The sequence below is a fragment of the Periplaneta americana genome, chromosome 17, assembly GCF_040183065.1.
Source record: "Periplaneta americana isolate PAMFEO1 chromosome 17, P.americana_PAMFEO1_priV1, whole genome shotgun sequence".
NCBI lineage: Eukaryota > Metazoa > Arthropoda > Insecta > Blattodea > Blattidae > Periplaneta > Periplaneta americana.
Window position 1 is genome coordinate 86,105,428 of NC_091133.1, and position 18,356 is coordinate 86,123,783.

At 35.1% G+C, this 18,356-nt stretch overlaps 1 protein-coding gene across 1 annotated transcript in view; it reads right to left on the bottom strand.

Annotated features, from left to right (window-relative positions):
- Positions 1–18,356, bottom strand: part of LOC138692915 (uncharacterized) — a 235,279-nt gene that overhangs the window by 133,813 nt on the left and 83,110 nt on the right. Inside the window, exon 2 of the mRNA XM_069816267.1 lies at positions 2,018–2,069. Within this exon, the coding sequence (XP_069672368.1) occupies positions 2,018–2,067 (50 nt within the window). The 5' untranslated portion in view covers positions 2,068–2,069. The remainder of the gene's footprint in view (positions 1–2,017; positions 2,070–18,356) is intronic.

Sequence of the window (18,356 nt, forward strand, 5' to 3'; positions counted from 1 at the left end):
ATATACAGTCAATATAAGCAGTTTCTTCCTCTTCTTCACATTACGGTATTTGTACAATATACAGTCAATATAAGCAGTTTCTTCCTCTTCTTCACATTACAGTATTTGTACAATATACAGTCAATATAAACAGTTTCTTCCTCTTCACATTACGGTATTTGTAAAATATACAGTCAATATAAGCAGTTTCTTCCTCTTCTTCACATTACGGTATTTGTACAATATACAGTCAATATAAGCAGTTTCTTCCTCTTCTTCACATTACAGTATTTGTACAATATACAGTCAATATAAACAGTTTCTTCCTCTTCACATTACGGTATTTGTAAAATATACAGTCAATATAAGCAGTTTCTTCCTCTTCTTCACATTACGGTATTTGTACAATATACAGTCAATATAAGCAGTTTCTTCCTCTTCTTCACATTACAGTATTTGTACAATATACAGTCAATATAAACAGTTTCTTCCTCTTCACATTACGGTATTTGTAAAATATACAGTCAATATAAGCAGTTTCTTCCTCTTCTTCACATTACGGTATTTGTAAAATATACAGTCAATATAAGCAGTTTCTTACTCCTCTTCACATTACGGTATTTGTAAAATATACCGCCAATATAAGCAGTTTCTTCCTCTTCTTCACATTACGGTATTTGTAAAACATACAGTCAATATAAGCAGTTTCTTCCTCTTCTTCACATTACGGTATTTGTAAAATATACATTCAATATAAGCAGTTTCTTCCTCTTCTTCACATTACGGTATTTGTAAAATATACCGCCAATATAAGCAGTTTCTTCCTCTTCTTCACATTACGGTATTCGTAAAATATACCGCCAATATAAGCAGTTTCTTCCTCTTCTTCACGTTACTGTATTTGTAAAATATAAGTTACCACTAATATAAAAAAGTTTCTTCTTCTTCTTCTTCTTCTTCACATTACGGTATTTGCAAAATATACCGTCAATATAAGCAGTTTCTTACTCTTCTTCACATTATTAAAGCATGCCGCAAATATGAGTAATTTCTTCCTCCTCTTCACATTGTTTGTAAAACATAACGCCAATATAAGCAGTTTTTCCTTTTGTGAAATATACCGATAATGTAAGCAATTACTTCTTCTTTACAATTCTTGCAGACCGACAAAATATGCAATGTCTTCTTCACATTGTGAAACATAGGAAGTACATGTGTTCATAATAAGTAGGACACAGTTAAATTTATTTTTATTTAAGAATTTTATTGAAATGTTTACTGAATTATTATATGTTTATAATTATAGTGAAATTAGTTATTAATTATAATATGTTTATTTTTAAATATATATATATATATATATATATATATATATATATATAGTTTTTTTTTAATTTTAAAAGGAACTAGGCAAAGTTAATATTCTAGCATGTTTTACTAATGGCAACATTAAAGTTATTACTACAATAACTACATGCATACTCCTCCCACATAAATAAGGGATGTCGAAACAAACATTCTAACAAGTTCAATAACTTTTCTCAACTTCGAATTTAAAAATACGTAAATGAAGTAGTACTTTATCACTTACATTACAACCACTTTGAAGTACAAAAATTATAAACAATACTGTATTACGAATAAAAAAAAAAGGCAGAGTTAACTGTTAGAGTCATGGAAAACAAAATTTACTTATGTTGTCATTATTATTATTATTATTATTATTATTATTATTATTATTATTATTCCTAGCTTAGAGATGTTTCTTTGTGAAAAAAAATAAAAAATAAATTATATTTTACCTTTTCTTCTGAAAAGATAAACCAGACCATTGAGTGAGTTTCCTGGTTTTTAATAATAGGTCTAATGAATATGCGTCCTTCTACATGCACTGTAAAAACTCGTACAGCATACGAAAAGTTGTTTCATAGCTATTATAATTTAATATTTTTTTTTTACTCATTTTTAGACCAGCATCAAGAAAATCCGAGTTAAACCGTTTATATTTACCGTTACAAACATAATAATTTATTCTTACCTCCAGCTACTCTTCATATCATTAATGTGAAACAAATGTTTTTGCTCCATACCTGTAAAAAATAAACAACAAAAGTTACTTTCACAGTAAAATTAAGGGGATATACAGTAGAGAAATACACTCATCCTTCTCCGTTTTTTTGTTTCCAGAAAAGAGAAATGTACACCTGTAAACGATATACGATCTGTGTTGTAGACTTCGGACGTTTTAACGTATTCACTGCAACTCTTTATTTAACAATAACATATAACCCTGGTAACTTGAGCCTAAATGTTTGCTTACCTGGTTATTGGTCACTCAACTGGATAGACATAGATGCTGTGACACGCCAGCACAACCAAGAACTTCATGCCATCGTGTAAAAAAAAAATGTTGATGAATGTGACCATCACGACGGCGATAAGGGTCAAGTTAATTCTTACAGAAATCTGTCAGCTGAATCGGTTAACTTCTCACCAAAGGACAATGTATTTAGTTTCCGGGTAGATTCTATCAGAATTTGGTGCTAAATGGCCTCTTAGTTACTGAATATGAACCAAATCTGGCCAAAAGTTTAGGACAAACTAGAGGCAGGTGTAGACTACAGACAGACGACCTGCTCAAAGCTGCTTTCTCGATACTTATTAGGGATGCTATAAACGCGTATTTTCGAGAAAATCTTGAAATCGATTTTTTTACGGCATCAAAATACCGGTATTGTTTTTTATGACCTATAATATACACATTTCAAGAATAGCAACATAAAGACCCTCCAAAATAATAATGAATTGCAAATCTACATGGAGGTCTATAATATCACCGATGAAGTATGTAATAATTAGGGACAAGACTAAGTATTACTGGAATTTTTAAGTGGACGATGCGCGTGCATCTAGCAATAGAAGTACTTGAATTACTACTAACGCGAATATTTGGTCAAGTTCAGCAGAACAAATACATCGGGCACTTCAACAATTACACTAATATTTACAATTTAAATTATTTACACAATATACACTAGTATACCCTATTTTTACCATTTACGCTATCATAACAAATGTAGGCCTACGTTGATCAAAAGTTATTTATACTATTACGTACAGTTTTGCGCATTGTAATAGGAGTGGATCAGGACAGCACGTTTGCACATCTCCTTTTTATGTTAGGTTAGGTTCTTTTCAAACTGAAATGACGAGTGAAGATTTTGTAACAGTTAAAATTACTCTAACCTAACCTAACCTAACCTAACCTAACATAAAAAGGAGCTTTGAAAGTATTTTATCTTATATTTCCAGTGTTCCTGAGCATCTTGAAAAATATGTAAGAATTTAAAATATACAATTTGGATATCCCTGCTTTGTTAAAAAAAACATGCATATTAAACGGTTAGGTTAGGTTAAAGTAATTTTAACTGTGACAAAATCTTCACTCGTCATTTCAGTTTGAAAAGAACCTAACCTAACCTAACATAAAAAGGAGATGTGCAAACGTGCTGTCCTGATCCACTCCTTACATTCTTGATAGTGGAAATAGCAGTTAAAAATAGTGTATTCTAGTGTACATAATGTAAAGGAGCTGCCAAGCATTGACTAAGTTACTTTCAAAAGCCGGTTGTAGAAAAGATTTCTTTTCGTCTCTAGAATATGATCTTCCTTTAAATATTACTCCTGTAGAATATTTTTATTTTTAATAATCAATTCTCCTTCATTACGTTAAACATTCTTTGGGCCAAATTATCTTTTTTAACACTAAATTGTAATTGTTTAACTCTTCGTATTACATGTAACTAAACATATCTACAATTTGCTATTACTATTATTATGATTATTATTATTATTATTATTATTATTATTATTATTAATATTATTATTATTCCATGAATTTGCATATTGATGTAATTTATATTTGCTGTGTATTTTTATATTAGTTGAGTAGAAGAGAAGGTCTTATGGTCTTAACTCTGCCAGTAAAAACAAATCAAATAAATAAATTAATTAATAATTTAAATTTTAGGAAAGGCGATCGTAGTATCAGTCTTTATCACTAGAATGCACTGCGAACAATCATGAATAGAACGTAAACTGCATCACAAATAAGATGCAAGTGTTCCCTGATATTATCTATGTTACGCGCAAACATGTATGTATGTCAATATAGTCTGTAAACAACTAACCTCATCTCCGCATCCCCTGGGCCAAAAAACGGTCCCTAGTAAGGATGACACAAACTTCTATGGGGGCACGCTCTTTACCTAGCATTAGCAGATTTGAAGGAAGCTATTCAATGGTCTGTTATATTGTTACGTCACTCTTCACTTCGTTGTTTTCATCATGAAATCATTTTACAGTTCAGCCGTTGTTACACGTTAGCGGTTTCAATTCATCCGAGTTGCAGTTCATATTTTCTTCGGATTTTAGGTTTCAACCCCTCGTTGTTTCCATTGATGAGATTTGTCATTGTTGAGGCACGGTGCAACAATGCGTCTGGTGCCCCGTGGCGACCAAACAATGCCACATTGAGAGCAATGTACCCTACCGCACCTCCCCCCGCGAGGGTCATCGTCCCCCGCGTCAAAAACAAGCGAGTGGCTCGTTGCCAACTCCGACGCAGCGGCGTGATATTAATATCGCAATCATAGTGGGCCATGGGCAGGCCCAAATTCTCCAGCTTTTGTTTTTGTTTTTATGCGCCGACTTCCGCTCTGGCAGGTTAAAAGAGTCGCATTTGTTGAAGATACCTGCAGGGACCTCGGTATCTGCGCAGGGATGAACAAAACCTCGATGCTGCGTACAAGTATTCTGTTTGACCGTTCACGTTGGTGATATGCCTATGTTGTATTATATGTTTGTGTGTGGCACTTCACAAATAATGAATGTCCACACGCATGTATGTATGTATGTATGTATGTATGTATTTTATTTTAGTAGGTTATTTTACAACGCTTTATCAACATCTTAGGTTATTTAGCGCCTGAATGAGATGAAGGTGATAATGCCTATGAAATGAGTCCGGGGTCCAGCACTTAAAGTTACCCAGCATTTGCTCATATTTGGGTTGAGGGGAAAACCCCGGAAAAAAATCTCAACCAGGTAACTTGCCCCGACCGGGAATCGAACCCGTGCCACTTTGTTTCGCGGCTAGACGCGCTAACCGTTACTCCACAGGTGTGGACTCTATGTATGTATGTATGTATGTATGTATGTATGTTATTTATTTAAGTTATTTTACGACGCTTTATCAACATCTTAGGTTATTTAGCGTCTGAATGAGATGGTGATAATGCCACTGAAATGAGTCTTGGGTCAAACACCGAAAGTTACCCAGCATTTGCTCATATTGAATTGAGGGAAAACCCCGGAAAAAGCCTCAACCAAGTAACTTGCCCCGACCGGGAATCGAACCCGGGCCACCTTGTTTCGCGGCTAGACGCGCTAACCGTTACTCCACAGGTGTGGACTGTGTGTGTATGTATGTATGTATGTATGTATGTATGTATGTATGTATGTATGTATGTATGTGTGTATGTCTTACCTCTGATTAAGGTTCTGTCTGATATGCAGACTACATCTATTATAAGGCAGTACATCTCACTTGACAATTTGTGTCAGAGGAAGAACAATTGTTTGTATACATCTGAAGTCTGATTAGTGTAATATGTAACTAGTCGGCGATGTATGCAATGGAAGGGGAAAGGAACTGGCCCCCTACCCCATTTCCTACTGGCCTAGTTGCCTCATAAGTGGTGTATCACTTGTGAGGTTCAGACCTGTCTTCGGACAGTTGACTATATTATCGCTACGTACGAATATAGTGTAATATAATTTCTCTCGCTGTCGACGCTCATCTGTATTTTCATTTAATCTCGTATATGATTTGTAAATAACAACTTCGGCCTCAGTGTTTTGTTTCTGTTTTCCATGTCTGTACATACTTCTCGAAATGAGTTATTAGCGATAGGTTTTCCCAGCTGTTTTGTGTAATTTATTACCATGAGAGAGTTCGTCTTGAAAAAGAATGTTGACGAAATTTGATATTGGCCGTTTATGTAGAAACTCTTCGAGTTTTACGATTGTTCCAAAGAACCCTCATAAAGAAACAATACTAAAAATGATTCTCTCCGAACGCAGTAAAATGGATAATTATGGGGCAGCTGAAACGAGAAAGTTGATCGGTTAAGGCGAAATTAAAACAAAATACATTTCAGAGCCTCAGTGGATATCCTGGCACGAGCTGTCGTACAAAAAATGTCCTTCGCACATTATTGTCGTTTTCCTTTTGTCTTGTTATGTTCTGTGTCGTCATATGCGAAAGGTCAGCGTCATTAAGATATTTCGCAAATATTGACTTACAGAATTTCTTTTTTATTTTCTTCTTCCCTCGAACAGGCTTCGGCCTGCCTGTTCTAGAAGCAGAAGTACCAAATGCGTCACCAGTAATCCTATAGTGCGTGTGTCCCCCCTTTTGGCAAAGTCAGAGGTGAAGCATATAATAATATAACACGTTACCTGTCACTTCTGTGAAAACGAATGTTTCGCTGCATGTTTTGCATCTAGCAGCTGTTTTTCTGCAAATTTCTTCTTGGCGCATACTTTTTATGTGATGTTAGCTTGATTTTCTGGATCAAAAGTGATACCAGTGATATGTTTAATGTAAGTCTGAATTCTGTCTGATCTTTTTTCACACAACACTGAGGACTTTTTCCGTAGGAGAGACGCTGTGAGGCACACTTACTGTAGCACTGTAAACACAACTTTAAAATGTTTTATACTTCACTTATCCACTTTAATTTCTGGGATCTGAAATATTGGCTCTATTCGTAGGTATACTAGATCCTTTTTTGATTCAGGAAAAGTATCGTATTGCAAATTTTTCTTCAAGTCTGTGATATTCAGCTTCATTAACCATGTTTGGGGATCTTTGAATAAATTAAATCAGTAGATGAGTATGAAATGTTTTTCTCTATGAAATATCTACAACTGCTGCATGCTGAATAAATTCATCCTCAATAAAAAAATTCTTTTGGGAAGGACTGTATATGTGTAACGTTATTCTAAAATAAGTTCTGAATTTCAAATGGCCATAGCTTTAGCAAATTTTTAGATTCTGCAAAAATAAAAACAACAATTTGTTCGTAAAGAAGTGGGGGAGTTTATTCTAACAAGAAGAAACAATAAACGAAAAAGGTAAATATGACAACCACCGTGTTGTTAAAAAAGAAATGGTAACTGCGCCACTTCGCTCAAATTTGTTCATTAATTTACAAAATGTCTTTACAGAGCATGGTCCATTTCTCAATCCATGAAACGTTCGGAATTTTCTCAATGCAGTGGGATATGGTCTACTGCATTCATAATAGCACTGAACGAGGCCAATACGAACTTGTAAAGGCAAAGCCACGGTAAAAATTATTTTTGTCTGTATTCATAACAACGATTATGTGTACAAGCGTGACAGTTACCATAACAACGAAATTAATATCGAAAAATAATAGCTATTTATGATAGAAATTCGTAAAGGTCCTCTTTTTGGCACGAGTGTAAAATTTGTAAGACGAAGCCTCGTATCACAAGTACACGAGGGCCAAAAAGATAACTTTACGACAATGTAACATCAGGGCCGGGTATTTATGGAGATCGCGAAAATCACGACATAATATATATATATATATATATATATATATATATATATATATATATATATAAACAGATTTTTTTACTAATCTTTACCAATTAAGTGATTCTGATTAATAATATGTGGATAAAACAATTGCGACAAATCGCGAAATAGAGTTCTAATAGCGAAATATGAACACATTCGCGAATTATTACTATTGCGTCGTTTTATAGCGAATTTCATATTCTGAGTTTTTTTTTCGGATTTTTTTCCCACTTGAATCTGTTATATATCCAAGCAGCTATATTACATGGTATTCCAAGTGTTCTGATTACATTAGTGCACTCAAAAGACGGAGAATTCAACATTTCGCTAATAATTTGGAAGTGTTAATTTGAGGGCTCCAAGTTTTTTCATTCTTAATGAATGTTTGTTGAATACAGTCTCAATCCAACAAATATTGTCTATTGGCCATACTGTTCCTTTACCAGAATCCAAATAATCTTTAATGTAAATTATTTGGAAAGTTATATTCATACTGAGTTAATACACCAATTCCAAAACAATTGTATTTTCCAAAATTTCCATTAATCTCCGCCAAGAGTACAAATCAATCTCCAACAATCTCCGCCGACACCAATATTAAAAAACGCAAATGATAAAATTAATCTCTGTAAATACCTGGCCCTGTGTATTATACAATGTTTTTTCACCTATAGCACAAATTTACATTAAATAAATATTTCAGTTGTAGAGGTTATAAGACAGGTATTTCCAACTGCTGGTTTTGTGACGTCACACGTCTCTGCTCTCGAGCTCTTTGAGAGAGGAAGCATAGCTAAAACAGCAAAGCAGGAGTGGCAGTGGAAGGAATGAAGATGTTTAAATAGCGGAGACGCAATATTAGCCTCCCTCACGTTCTCTTCTAGCTCTGCTTCGAGAGGGGAAACGCGCTCCGGCGTCAAAGGTTGTTCAGTTGGAAATAACTGTTATAAGATCATGATTTTACGATCGTCTAAACGTAGAACCATTAAAAAATAAATATCCATGGAATTACAGCCTGTTTTATTCATGATCACGATTTCATGGCTGTCTAAACCGGCCATACAATCAACAAAGTGGTTAGGAAAAGTTGAATGCTAAATCTTGTTGCATTGAGTAGTACAGATATGTAATTTCAGAATAATACGGGCTAAAATGTAAATATGAAAGTTAAATTTGTTAGTTACTTGTATTGGTGTTACGTGTAGACTAATATTTATATCATGAAAGATCAATTTCTATTGAATGGAATTTGTACATTTAATATTGCCCCCCCCTTTTTTTTTCAGTGCGTAAAATGAATAACATTGTCTAAAATGATTACTTACTTTTTTACGCACTAGTATTTTAAAGGTTCACTTTAAGCATTTATAATATCATCATCATCATCATCATCATCATCATCATCGTTGGCGCTACAGCCCAAAACAGGCCCTGGCCTTCTTGATTCTCTGCCTCCAATCTTCTCTATCCCGGGCTCTCACTTCCCAATTCCTATACTTCAGTAGCTGCTGACAATCTTCCTTGATTGAGTCCTTCCATCTTTTCCTAGGTTTTCCAATAGGTCTTTTGCCATATATCTGATCCTGCATAGCCATCTTCGGTATGCTTGAATTGTCCATTCTCTGAACATGTCCAGCCCATTCCAATTTTTTGAATTTCACTATTACTGAAATCTCCAAATCTTTGTATCTATTGTAAATTTCTTTGTTATATCTCATTCTCCAGATCCCATTATCTCTAACGGGTCCGAGAATTCTTCTTAACACTTTTCTTTCAAAATTGTTGATTATGTTTTCTGTTTTTTGGTCATAACCCATGTTTCGCATCCATAAATTAATACCGGGCGTATCATTGTCTTGTAAAGCCTCATTTTGGTATTTTGGTGAATTTGTTTAGATTTGAACATGGGTGAAAGATTATAATAAGAACGATTAGTTTTAAGTATTCTGTTTTGTATTTCCTGGTTTTCATCATTTCTGTTGTTAATTATCGTTCCCAGATAATTAAAATAGTCCACTCTTCCTATTTTGTGATCATCTATGGTAATGCTGAGGGTCATTGGACATTCTGAATGTGTTTGTGTCAGAGTCTTTGTTTTGTCACAGTTAATGCTCAGGCCCACCTCTTTGGAAGATTGTTTTAGGTTTTGATAGAAGCATTGATAACAGTGGGTAAAAAGCAACTTTACGCACTATCTTAGAAAAAAAGTCCCTGTGAAGCATAATGGTATCTATATAGAATCAAACTGTTAATATATGTAGAAGAAAAAGCAAATTCAAAATGGGAACTACTTTAGAGTAACCGTGATAATTTTGTTTTTCGTAATAATTTTCTCTTTGGCCGTAATATCATAATAGATGGCGAAAATTCGTAATAGTTGGCACCTCTGTGGTAGTAATCTCTTCAATAATCTTTCTCTGTCTCTGCTTGTTACAATTTGTCGGTAGTCTATTTTCGAAAGTTCCAAATGCTAGTCTTTGTTTAGATGTTATGTCTTGGTAATTGTAACTGACTTTCATTTCGCAAGTTCAAAGGCACAGAACTTGGCAGTGAGTAACAGGACAAGGCAGGAAATATAGATAGATTTCCACCATATCTAATAACATACAGACACATTCTTGGCATCGCATTAATGCCAGGACTGAATCTGACACTGATCTCTTCTGGCTCGTCATCCCATTTGTTGGCTTTGAATTGAAGACAGATAATGACGCTGTATCTGCCGCAAGGTGTGATGCTAATAAAGAGATATGAATGCAGGACGGTGGCGTCCGGCGCCATCTCGCTCATTTATCCGTCTGCCGACGTTTCCAAATCGCTCAATATCTGCATCAAACGAGTCCATTTTAGGAATTGTGTGACGCAATAATTTCTGCTTGATGCAGCAGTGGCTCAAGACGTAACTGGGCGGCCACCTTCTAGTCGCCATAGTAGTCAGATAAATGGATTGATACAAGACAAAGGAATGCAGCGTTGCGCCATGCAGACTAATCGATTTCAATTGATTGCGTGTGCTGTTCATGAATGCTATTAATGATCGAAGAAATATCCTGATTGAGATGAACCTTTTGACAATTTATTTATCTGTAGAAGCCGGTATTTGCATTGTATTGGTTAAGGATTGATTGAGAGTCTATGAAGACAATGAGTGGAGAAGTTATATGTTGACTTAATGATTGGTAAATAGAGAAAGTTGTAGAAAGACGTGCCATAGTTTATGCTTTTGCTGTAACTATCAAATCAAGACTCTTTGGTGGGCGATTACGTTGCGATAGCTTATAGTAGACGCCACAACTCTTGGCTTTCAGGCGTGGTCACTTTATCAATATTATAGCCAATCGAAGACAATTTTTTATAATCTCGCAATTCGTTGAAGCCTTATTGCAGTGGCAGTTGTATGCATTTTTATACATTTAGCCGTCCTACGGCGATTGCAGCAAACCCACCTACCTCATTGAACTCGTGTGCTAGATTGTCTCAAACCCTCCTTGCTACTGCTCAGTGGCGGCTCGCTATCCTTAATTAAACAGAACTACTGTAGTTTATTTATTACAAACAATCTGGATTAAAAACTAAAAATTATGTAGATAGAAAAATGCTTTTTTTAACAAAGAGCTCACCAGAAATTTTAATATATCGTTTACCATAAATTCGTATTTTCTCGAGTACATACACTTTGTGGTATTTTAATGAGTCAAATTTTTATAATTCTCCTTGCGTTTACGGTTTTTTTCTGTAGTAATTTCCCACGCAACTTCATAACTCACGCCAAAAATTTTTTTCTTCGTGAATTCCGGCTTAAGTGTTTCTTTATTTATTTTATTTTTCTATAAAACTTGATTTTTAGTCCTGCTAACTGTTTAGCACGAATAGCACATGCCAAGGGATAAGGTCTGTAAATAAAGTAACTTATATTATCGTAGTAATAAATTTTATATCGAATATATATAACTGTAATTAAAAAGAAGAGAGCTGCTGCATGTTTAAGAAAAATGTTAGAGAATTGAATTTTAATTAATTGAACCTTAAAAAGTTAAAACTCTTACATTTAATATTGTTACACACACGATCCCGTTGCACATTTCTCATATTTAGCAAGCCAGTAACACTTTTTGATACAGCAAACATCTAATGTTCTCCCCTACCTCACAAAAATAGATAGGCAGGCCTATTGTTCTTCCTATTCCTTCTAGACGTAATATTTCCTTGCCTTTTTAGATTCAATTCCTTCGAAAGACATATTCTTTCTTATTAAGCCGCCGGTGGTAACTAAGCGAGTGAGCACATTGAAGCTTGTCAACAAACCCTGACGGTGCAGGTGAACTAGAGGGTGGGGATTAAGAAGTCGCGAACTACAAGTTCTAAATGTACTACATTTTCCGACTTCTTCTTATTAAATAACCATTTTATGAATAAAATGTGAAGAAAACATTATATTTTGCCCATCAGGAAATCTCCGACAGGAATATATCATTGCATACTCTTAAATTTTATTTTTCTTCTGTCCTTAACGTGCACGTTTAAATTTCCTTTTCTCACATAAACTCAACGAGTATTATGTAGTTAGTCGAATTTGATTTGTAAATGCAACTTTAGGTTTCTACTGTGAACATATTTAAAGGTTTAAACTTTTACATCTGTCTTAGAAAATATCTTTATTCTGAGATTGAGATATCAAATTTTAAGATTTTCTTACGGTTAATTGGCACACACTAAAGTAAACAGAATTGTTATTTCGATACGAAATACAATTTCTTTTGAAAATGTTTTATCCAGGGCAAATTATGTTACACATACAGTACATTTTTCAAGCCGCACAATAAATTTCAAAAAGATCTGTTCAACATGATTCTTAAAATTAATTATCTTCCAAAATATGATTAGGCCTACTTAAATCATAAGAGATGCACAGTGTTATTTCCATTAAGAAAAGAGCATTCAATATTCTGAGAGGTGGTATTATCCATCAAAACAAAAAAGTCCAACAAATATGGGTCTTAAAATCAATATATTCTGAGATATGAATACTTGTTCATCAACATCATAGGATATGTTCAATGTGATTTCCATTCATTGTATCCCCATTCTTCACAGGCATTCCGTCTCCAGTTCTCCATTTCGTCATCATTCCATAGCATTTCCTGATCGCCGGCTGCCTAGGGACGACGGGGGTTGTCTGCTCGAAACCTGGATACACAGCGAACTTTAGTGTAGTCAGCCGGTGTGGGCTTGGGAATGCGCCTAGCTTGAAGGTTAGCGCAATAGATTGTAACAGGTCACAGTGCTGGGTCCAGATTCAAATCCTGGTTGGGACAAGTTACCAGGTTGAGGTTTTTTCCCTGGGTTTTCTCTCACCCTTTAACAGCAAATGTAGACGCTGAACCCTGGACTCATTTTGCTGGCCTTATCACCTTAACCTCACTCAGGAGCTAGATAACCATTGCAGTTGATAAAGCGTCATAAAATTAATCAATAAAAAATTCCAACAAGAAACCAGAAACTGAAAGCTTTAGATTGCTTAGAAACAATAAGAACCTTACGCCATTTTTACTCCAAAGAAGTTGATAATTTGGTTGTTAAGTAATTTGGATACCTGGACTGAAATAGCGGTTAATTGCACTATAAATCTGCGTAACAATAAGAAAGAAACGTCCCAACGCACAAGGTCATTTCACGTCGCCTAAAATTCTAGCCTGCCGTGGGAGTCCACGCTAAATGTCGTTTTTTGTCCTTAAGAATTCAGTATGTACTTCAAACCTCGCACACCTGTTCTGCAAGAGGCTATGGCATTTTAATCAGAAGTATGGAAATAACATAAGCCTTTTCATTCAATGAATCGCTTTCATAATTATTGTTCTTTATTTGCGAAGTTTTTGACAGGTTTCCGGTTGGACCAGATTAAGACATAATTTTTCCACCAAAAGTCTTTGTGCTACTAATGGAGTTTGTATTAAGTTAAACGGAAACGTGATAGGCTACGGGAGAAAAGTTCAGTGCAGAAGAAATCAGATGATTGACGACATTAAGATATATGGATCCTATGCGGAGATTAAGAGAAAGATGAACAATACAAAAGACTAGAGAATGTTGGGTTTGCAATGAAGAGCTGCCCTTGGGTAGTAAACTATGATTTTTTTTTAATTATTGGGTTATTTTACGACACTGTATCAATATCTAGGTTATTTAGCGTCTGAATGATATGAAGGTGATAATGTCGGTGAAATGAGTCTGGGGTCCAGCACCGAAAGTTACCCAGCATTTGCTCGTATTGGGTTGAGGGAAAACCCCGGAAAAAACCTCAACCAAGTAACTTGCCCCGACCGGGATTCGAACCCGGGCCACCTGGTTTCTCAGCCAGACGCGTTGACCGTTACTCCACAGGCGTGGACCAAACTATGAATGAATGAACGCCTATTATAATTAATGGCGTCAACTTATTAACACAAAAGTGTGACCAGATTTCTCGAATATCAAGCACATAAATATTCTCTCTCTGTACTTTAGTTTAATCTCTCCCTTCTAGGTTCATTTACACGACCCACGCCACCCGGGCCTTACAGGGCCGCGACCTGTCGGGAGAGGAATTAAGCTATTGGATCACATACATACTTTTTTGACCACACAAGGACATGGAGGGCCTCCCCGGATGAGGGATCAGCTCTATGCCAGGGCCACCTCCGATACAACACAAACATTTAAGACAGTACACAGCATTCACTCACACACATGAAAGGATTAAGGGAAGGATCGCCGTCCATGGCCGGACTTTCAAGAGGTACAATCCCGGCATTTGCCTGGAAATAACTGAGGAAACCATGAAAAACCTCAGGATTGCCGGCCCCTGGGATCGAACCCCGGACCTTCCGAATGCAAGGCCAGCCCTCTACCACGCCGCTAGCCCGCTCGGTGCACATAAATATTAAACATTAAAAAAAAAAAGTTTGGCTGAGAGAGATAATTGTTACATGTCTACATTTATCCGCATTTTATTTCGAAGTCTAGCGATGGACAAACAAACTGTTATCTGATATTCTTTTTCAGTATTTGAACATATGAGACGACTTTATCCTCACACTGATTAAGAGCGATGACCCTCGAATAATTTTCCTCCTACCTGACATATAGTATGTACGCGGGTTATAGCAAACACGTTGCGTTGCTTGACGAAGAAACACTGGTTGACACACTTCAAGCTGTGAAGAACCAGAACGGCAAAACCAGCAATAATAGATTTACTGCAATTACATCACACAAGCTAGCCGAGCCTGGTACCGGCCGGCTGTGACCTGAAATGAGTATGGGAAAGCCCTCAGCCATGTGGACTCGATTAGCCAGACCTTCGTTGTGGCTCAAGCAGAGACACGATCCCGCGCTTCTTCAGAGATTTGTGCACTTGAGTGTTAAGGTCGCGCACTTCCTTCCGTTCCCACGCCCCTGCCGGAACTGCGGGCCGCTAGCTGCCACCCGCCCGCCCAACAATTAGTATACTCATAGTGTTGCATTGTCCACTGCAGCCAGTTCACACGTCTGCACTTAGCATTCTAAAAAAGCTACTTGTGTGTTTCCTTATTATCGGACCTTCTCAGATTGTTTCCTCAGGTTCCAGACTAGGTGAGTCATACGCGTAGTTAATGGTTTCTTGAAGTATTTTGATTTTTCCTACTATTCTCATATTATCATCCTACCATTATTTCCATACTTTACAAACAACGAACAGCTTTCACAGTTTATAGCGGTGGTTAAATAACAAACTGTGTTGTCCAGGCGCTCTCTCTCTCTCTCTCTCTCTCTCTTCTATCACAGTCTAGGTATATACAGTCACGAAGTTTGAGTTGTGAGGGTGCTAGGAACAATAGACTGTGCCGATACTATTTCGCATTGTCTGTAATGAGGCGATATTAGCGATCCTAGTGGTTAGCAACTATCTATGGATGCATATTTACTACGTATTGAGCTTCGTGACTGTATATTCTAGACTGTGCTTCTATCTTGTTATCTTTATCTATTTGTTCCTTTCTTTTCTTGTTTCGTTTTTCTCTGCCGTCACTTCTCTAGACTCTCATTCTCTTTGCTTATTTACACAGCATTTTTTTCAATATATTTCTGCAGTTTTTCTTTTACTTCCTATAGGCTATTGCAATCTTTATTTTTCCTGTCTCTTCATTATACGCTCTCTAGTGTGGTCTGTCCTACATTTTACTCTTTCTTTCCTTTTACATCTCTTCTTTCACTTTTCTCACTGCATTCTTATTTCTATTTATCTATTTTTATGTTTTATTCATCGCTTTTAGTTTTACTCTTTTTCGTCATTTTAATTTTTCTGTTCTTTCTATATTCCTTCCTTTTATCTTTATTAATTATTTTAGTTTCCATTTATTTATGTATACATCTCCCTCTTTCTTTTCTTTGTTCTTTATTTCTACATTCCCATCTTCTGTTCTTTTTCTTTTATTTTTTCTCTTTATCTCTGCATTTCTTCTTTCTTCCCCTATTCACTTCTTCATTTTTTCATTTCTAAGTCCTCAATTTTGTTTTTGCTTTATTTCTGTATTCCTTTTTCTTCCTTGATTTATCTATTCATTTTATTTTTTTTCTTCATTTCTACATACCATTTTTAACAGTAGTCATTTTTTTCCTTCATTAATTTCATTTTCTTTTTCATTTATTTTTGTATTCCTCCGTTTCTTTCTTTATTCGCTTCTACATTCCCATTCCTTTCATTGTTCCATTCCTTAGTTTATTTTCCTTTATTTCTATAGTAGCCCTATAGCCCTTTTTCTTGTTATTATTATTATTTAATTTTATCTTATATTTTCTTTACTTCTATAGTTCTCAATTTTGTTTTCCTTTTTTTCCTGCATTCCTTTGTTCTTCATTTACTGACTTTGTTTTTCTTTCTTACTGTGTATATACCTTGTTTCTTCATTTACTCAATTCTTCATTTTGTTTTTCCTTCACTATCATATTCCATTTTCTTCGTTTATTCGTTTTATTATTTCTTTATTTCTATAGCCCTTCTTTCTCCCCTAATTCATTTCTTTATTTTTTCCTTCATTTCTGAATTCATTTTTTCTTAATATATTCTTTCTTTTTCATTTTTCTTTATTTCCACAGCCTTCCTGTCTTGCTTCATTCATTTTTTTTATTTTTATAACCCTTCCTTCCTGCTTTATTCGTCTCTTTATTTTGTTTCCTTTCTTTCTATATTTGTCTTCCTTTATTTATTTCAGTTTCGTTTTTTTTATTTGCATAGCCCTCCTTCCTTCCTTTATTCCTCTCTTCATTTTTTTCATTTATTTCTATATTGATTTTTTATTCCATTATGTATTTATTTATTTTGTTTATTTGTATAGCCCTATTTTCTTGCTTTATTCACCTCTTCATTTTATTTTTCTTTTATTTCCATATCCCTCCTTTTTTCTTTATTCATTCCTTAAGTTTGTTTTCTTTTACTGTTACAGAGAAGTCCTTTTTCCTTGCTTTATTCATTTATTAATTTACGTAGTCCTTCCTTCTTCCTCTATTAATCCCTTTTTCTTTTCTGTTTCTTCTAATCCCTTCTGTAGATTTTATTTCTATTTATTTTGTTTCTTTTAATCTGTACTATCTTTTAGCTATCTTTTTCTTGTTCCATCATGTCCCTTTTCCCTCTGTTCCTTTATTTATTCTTTGTTTATTTTTTCTTTCTTCGTTTCTTCCTCAAGTCTCTTCCTATTTATAATGTGGTTCCGTATTTATTTGGGTCAATTAACATTGGGAAACATCACATTCTTTACAAATATCTGACAACAGATACACTCCGAAGGGAAGCACTAATAAAAATGTGACCTATTGCACACACGAGATTTTTCTTCCCAAGGCAAAAATCATCAAATAATTCAGATTTATTGCATAAAAAAGATCAGAAGGCGCTGTTCTTCTATCAACCTTGTAACACATCCAGTATTTACACTGCCGAAAACATATAATTTATTCGTAATTAAGCAGCTATTCCTGAATCTGTGATTCATTTAGGCCTATTCACACACATATCACTATTTTTGTGATACGCGGCCAAAGTCTGCTGCCACAACATGCGATAAAACAAGCCAGAAGAGATACTTTTAGCGAGTCCTAGATCACTTCTTGGAAACTTCAATGAGACACTGCCTGTCTAGACTATGCCAGTTCCCCCACTCTTGGGAAGAAGTAGAGCGTGTGTTAGATTTGGGAAATTTTTATTATTATTATTATTATTTTTTTTTTTATTATTATTACTACTATTATCACTGCTACAACTATATTAGTTTGCATCTGTGGTTTGGAATTTTCTTACAACTGACGCTGCAGAATTAGAAAATATTCAACCCAACAACGTAAAAATATTGTCCAGTGACTAGAAATAGTTACGAGATAGATTGTGATTTCTTAGAGTGTCAGTTATATTCTCAGCGTCAAGATTTCGACGCTTTTCTTTCATTCAGGTTTCTTAAAGATATTGTAATTTACTGTAGTTTACATGCTGCTATGAAAGGCATGAAAAGTTGCAATATTTTCTACGACATAAATTTTAATCTCTTTCTCTGGTATCATCATCATCATCATCCGTCACGAATTAGGCCTGTGTAGACCTGTTTCGGCCCCATCTAGCAATCTTCTAAAGAGTCTTCCTAACCGTCGATGTCCTCTGGGTTGATAATGCATTTCTCTGGTATCCAAATGA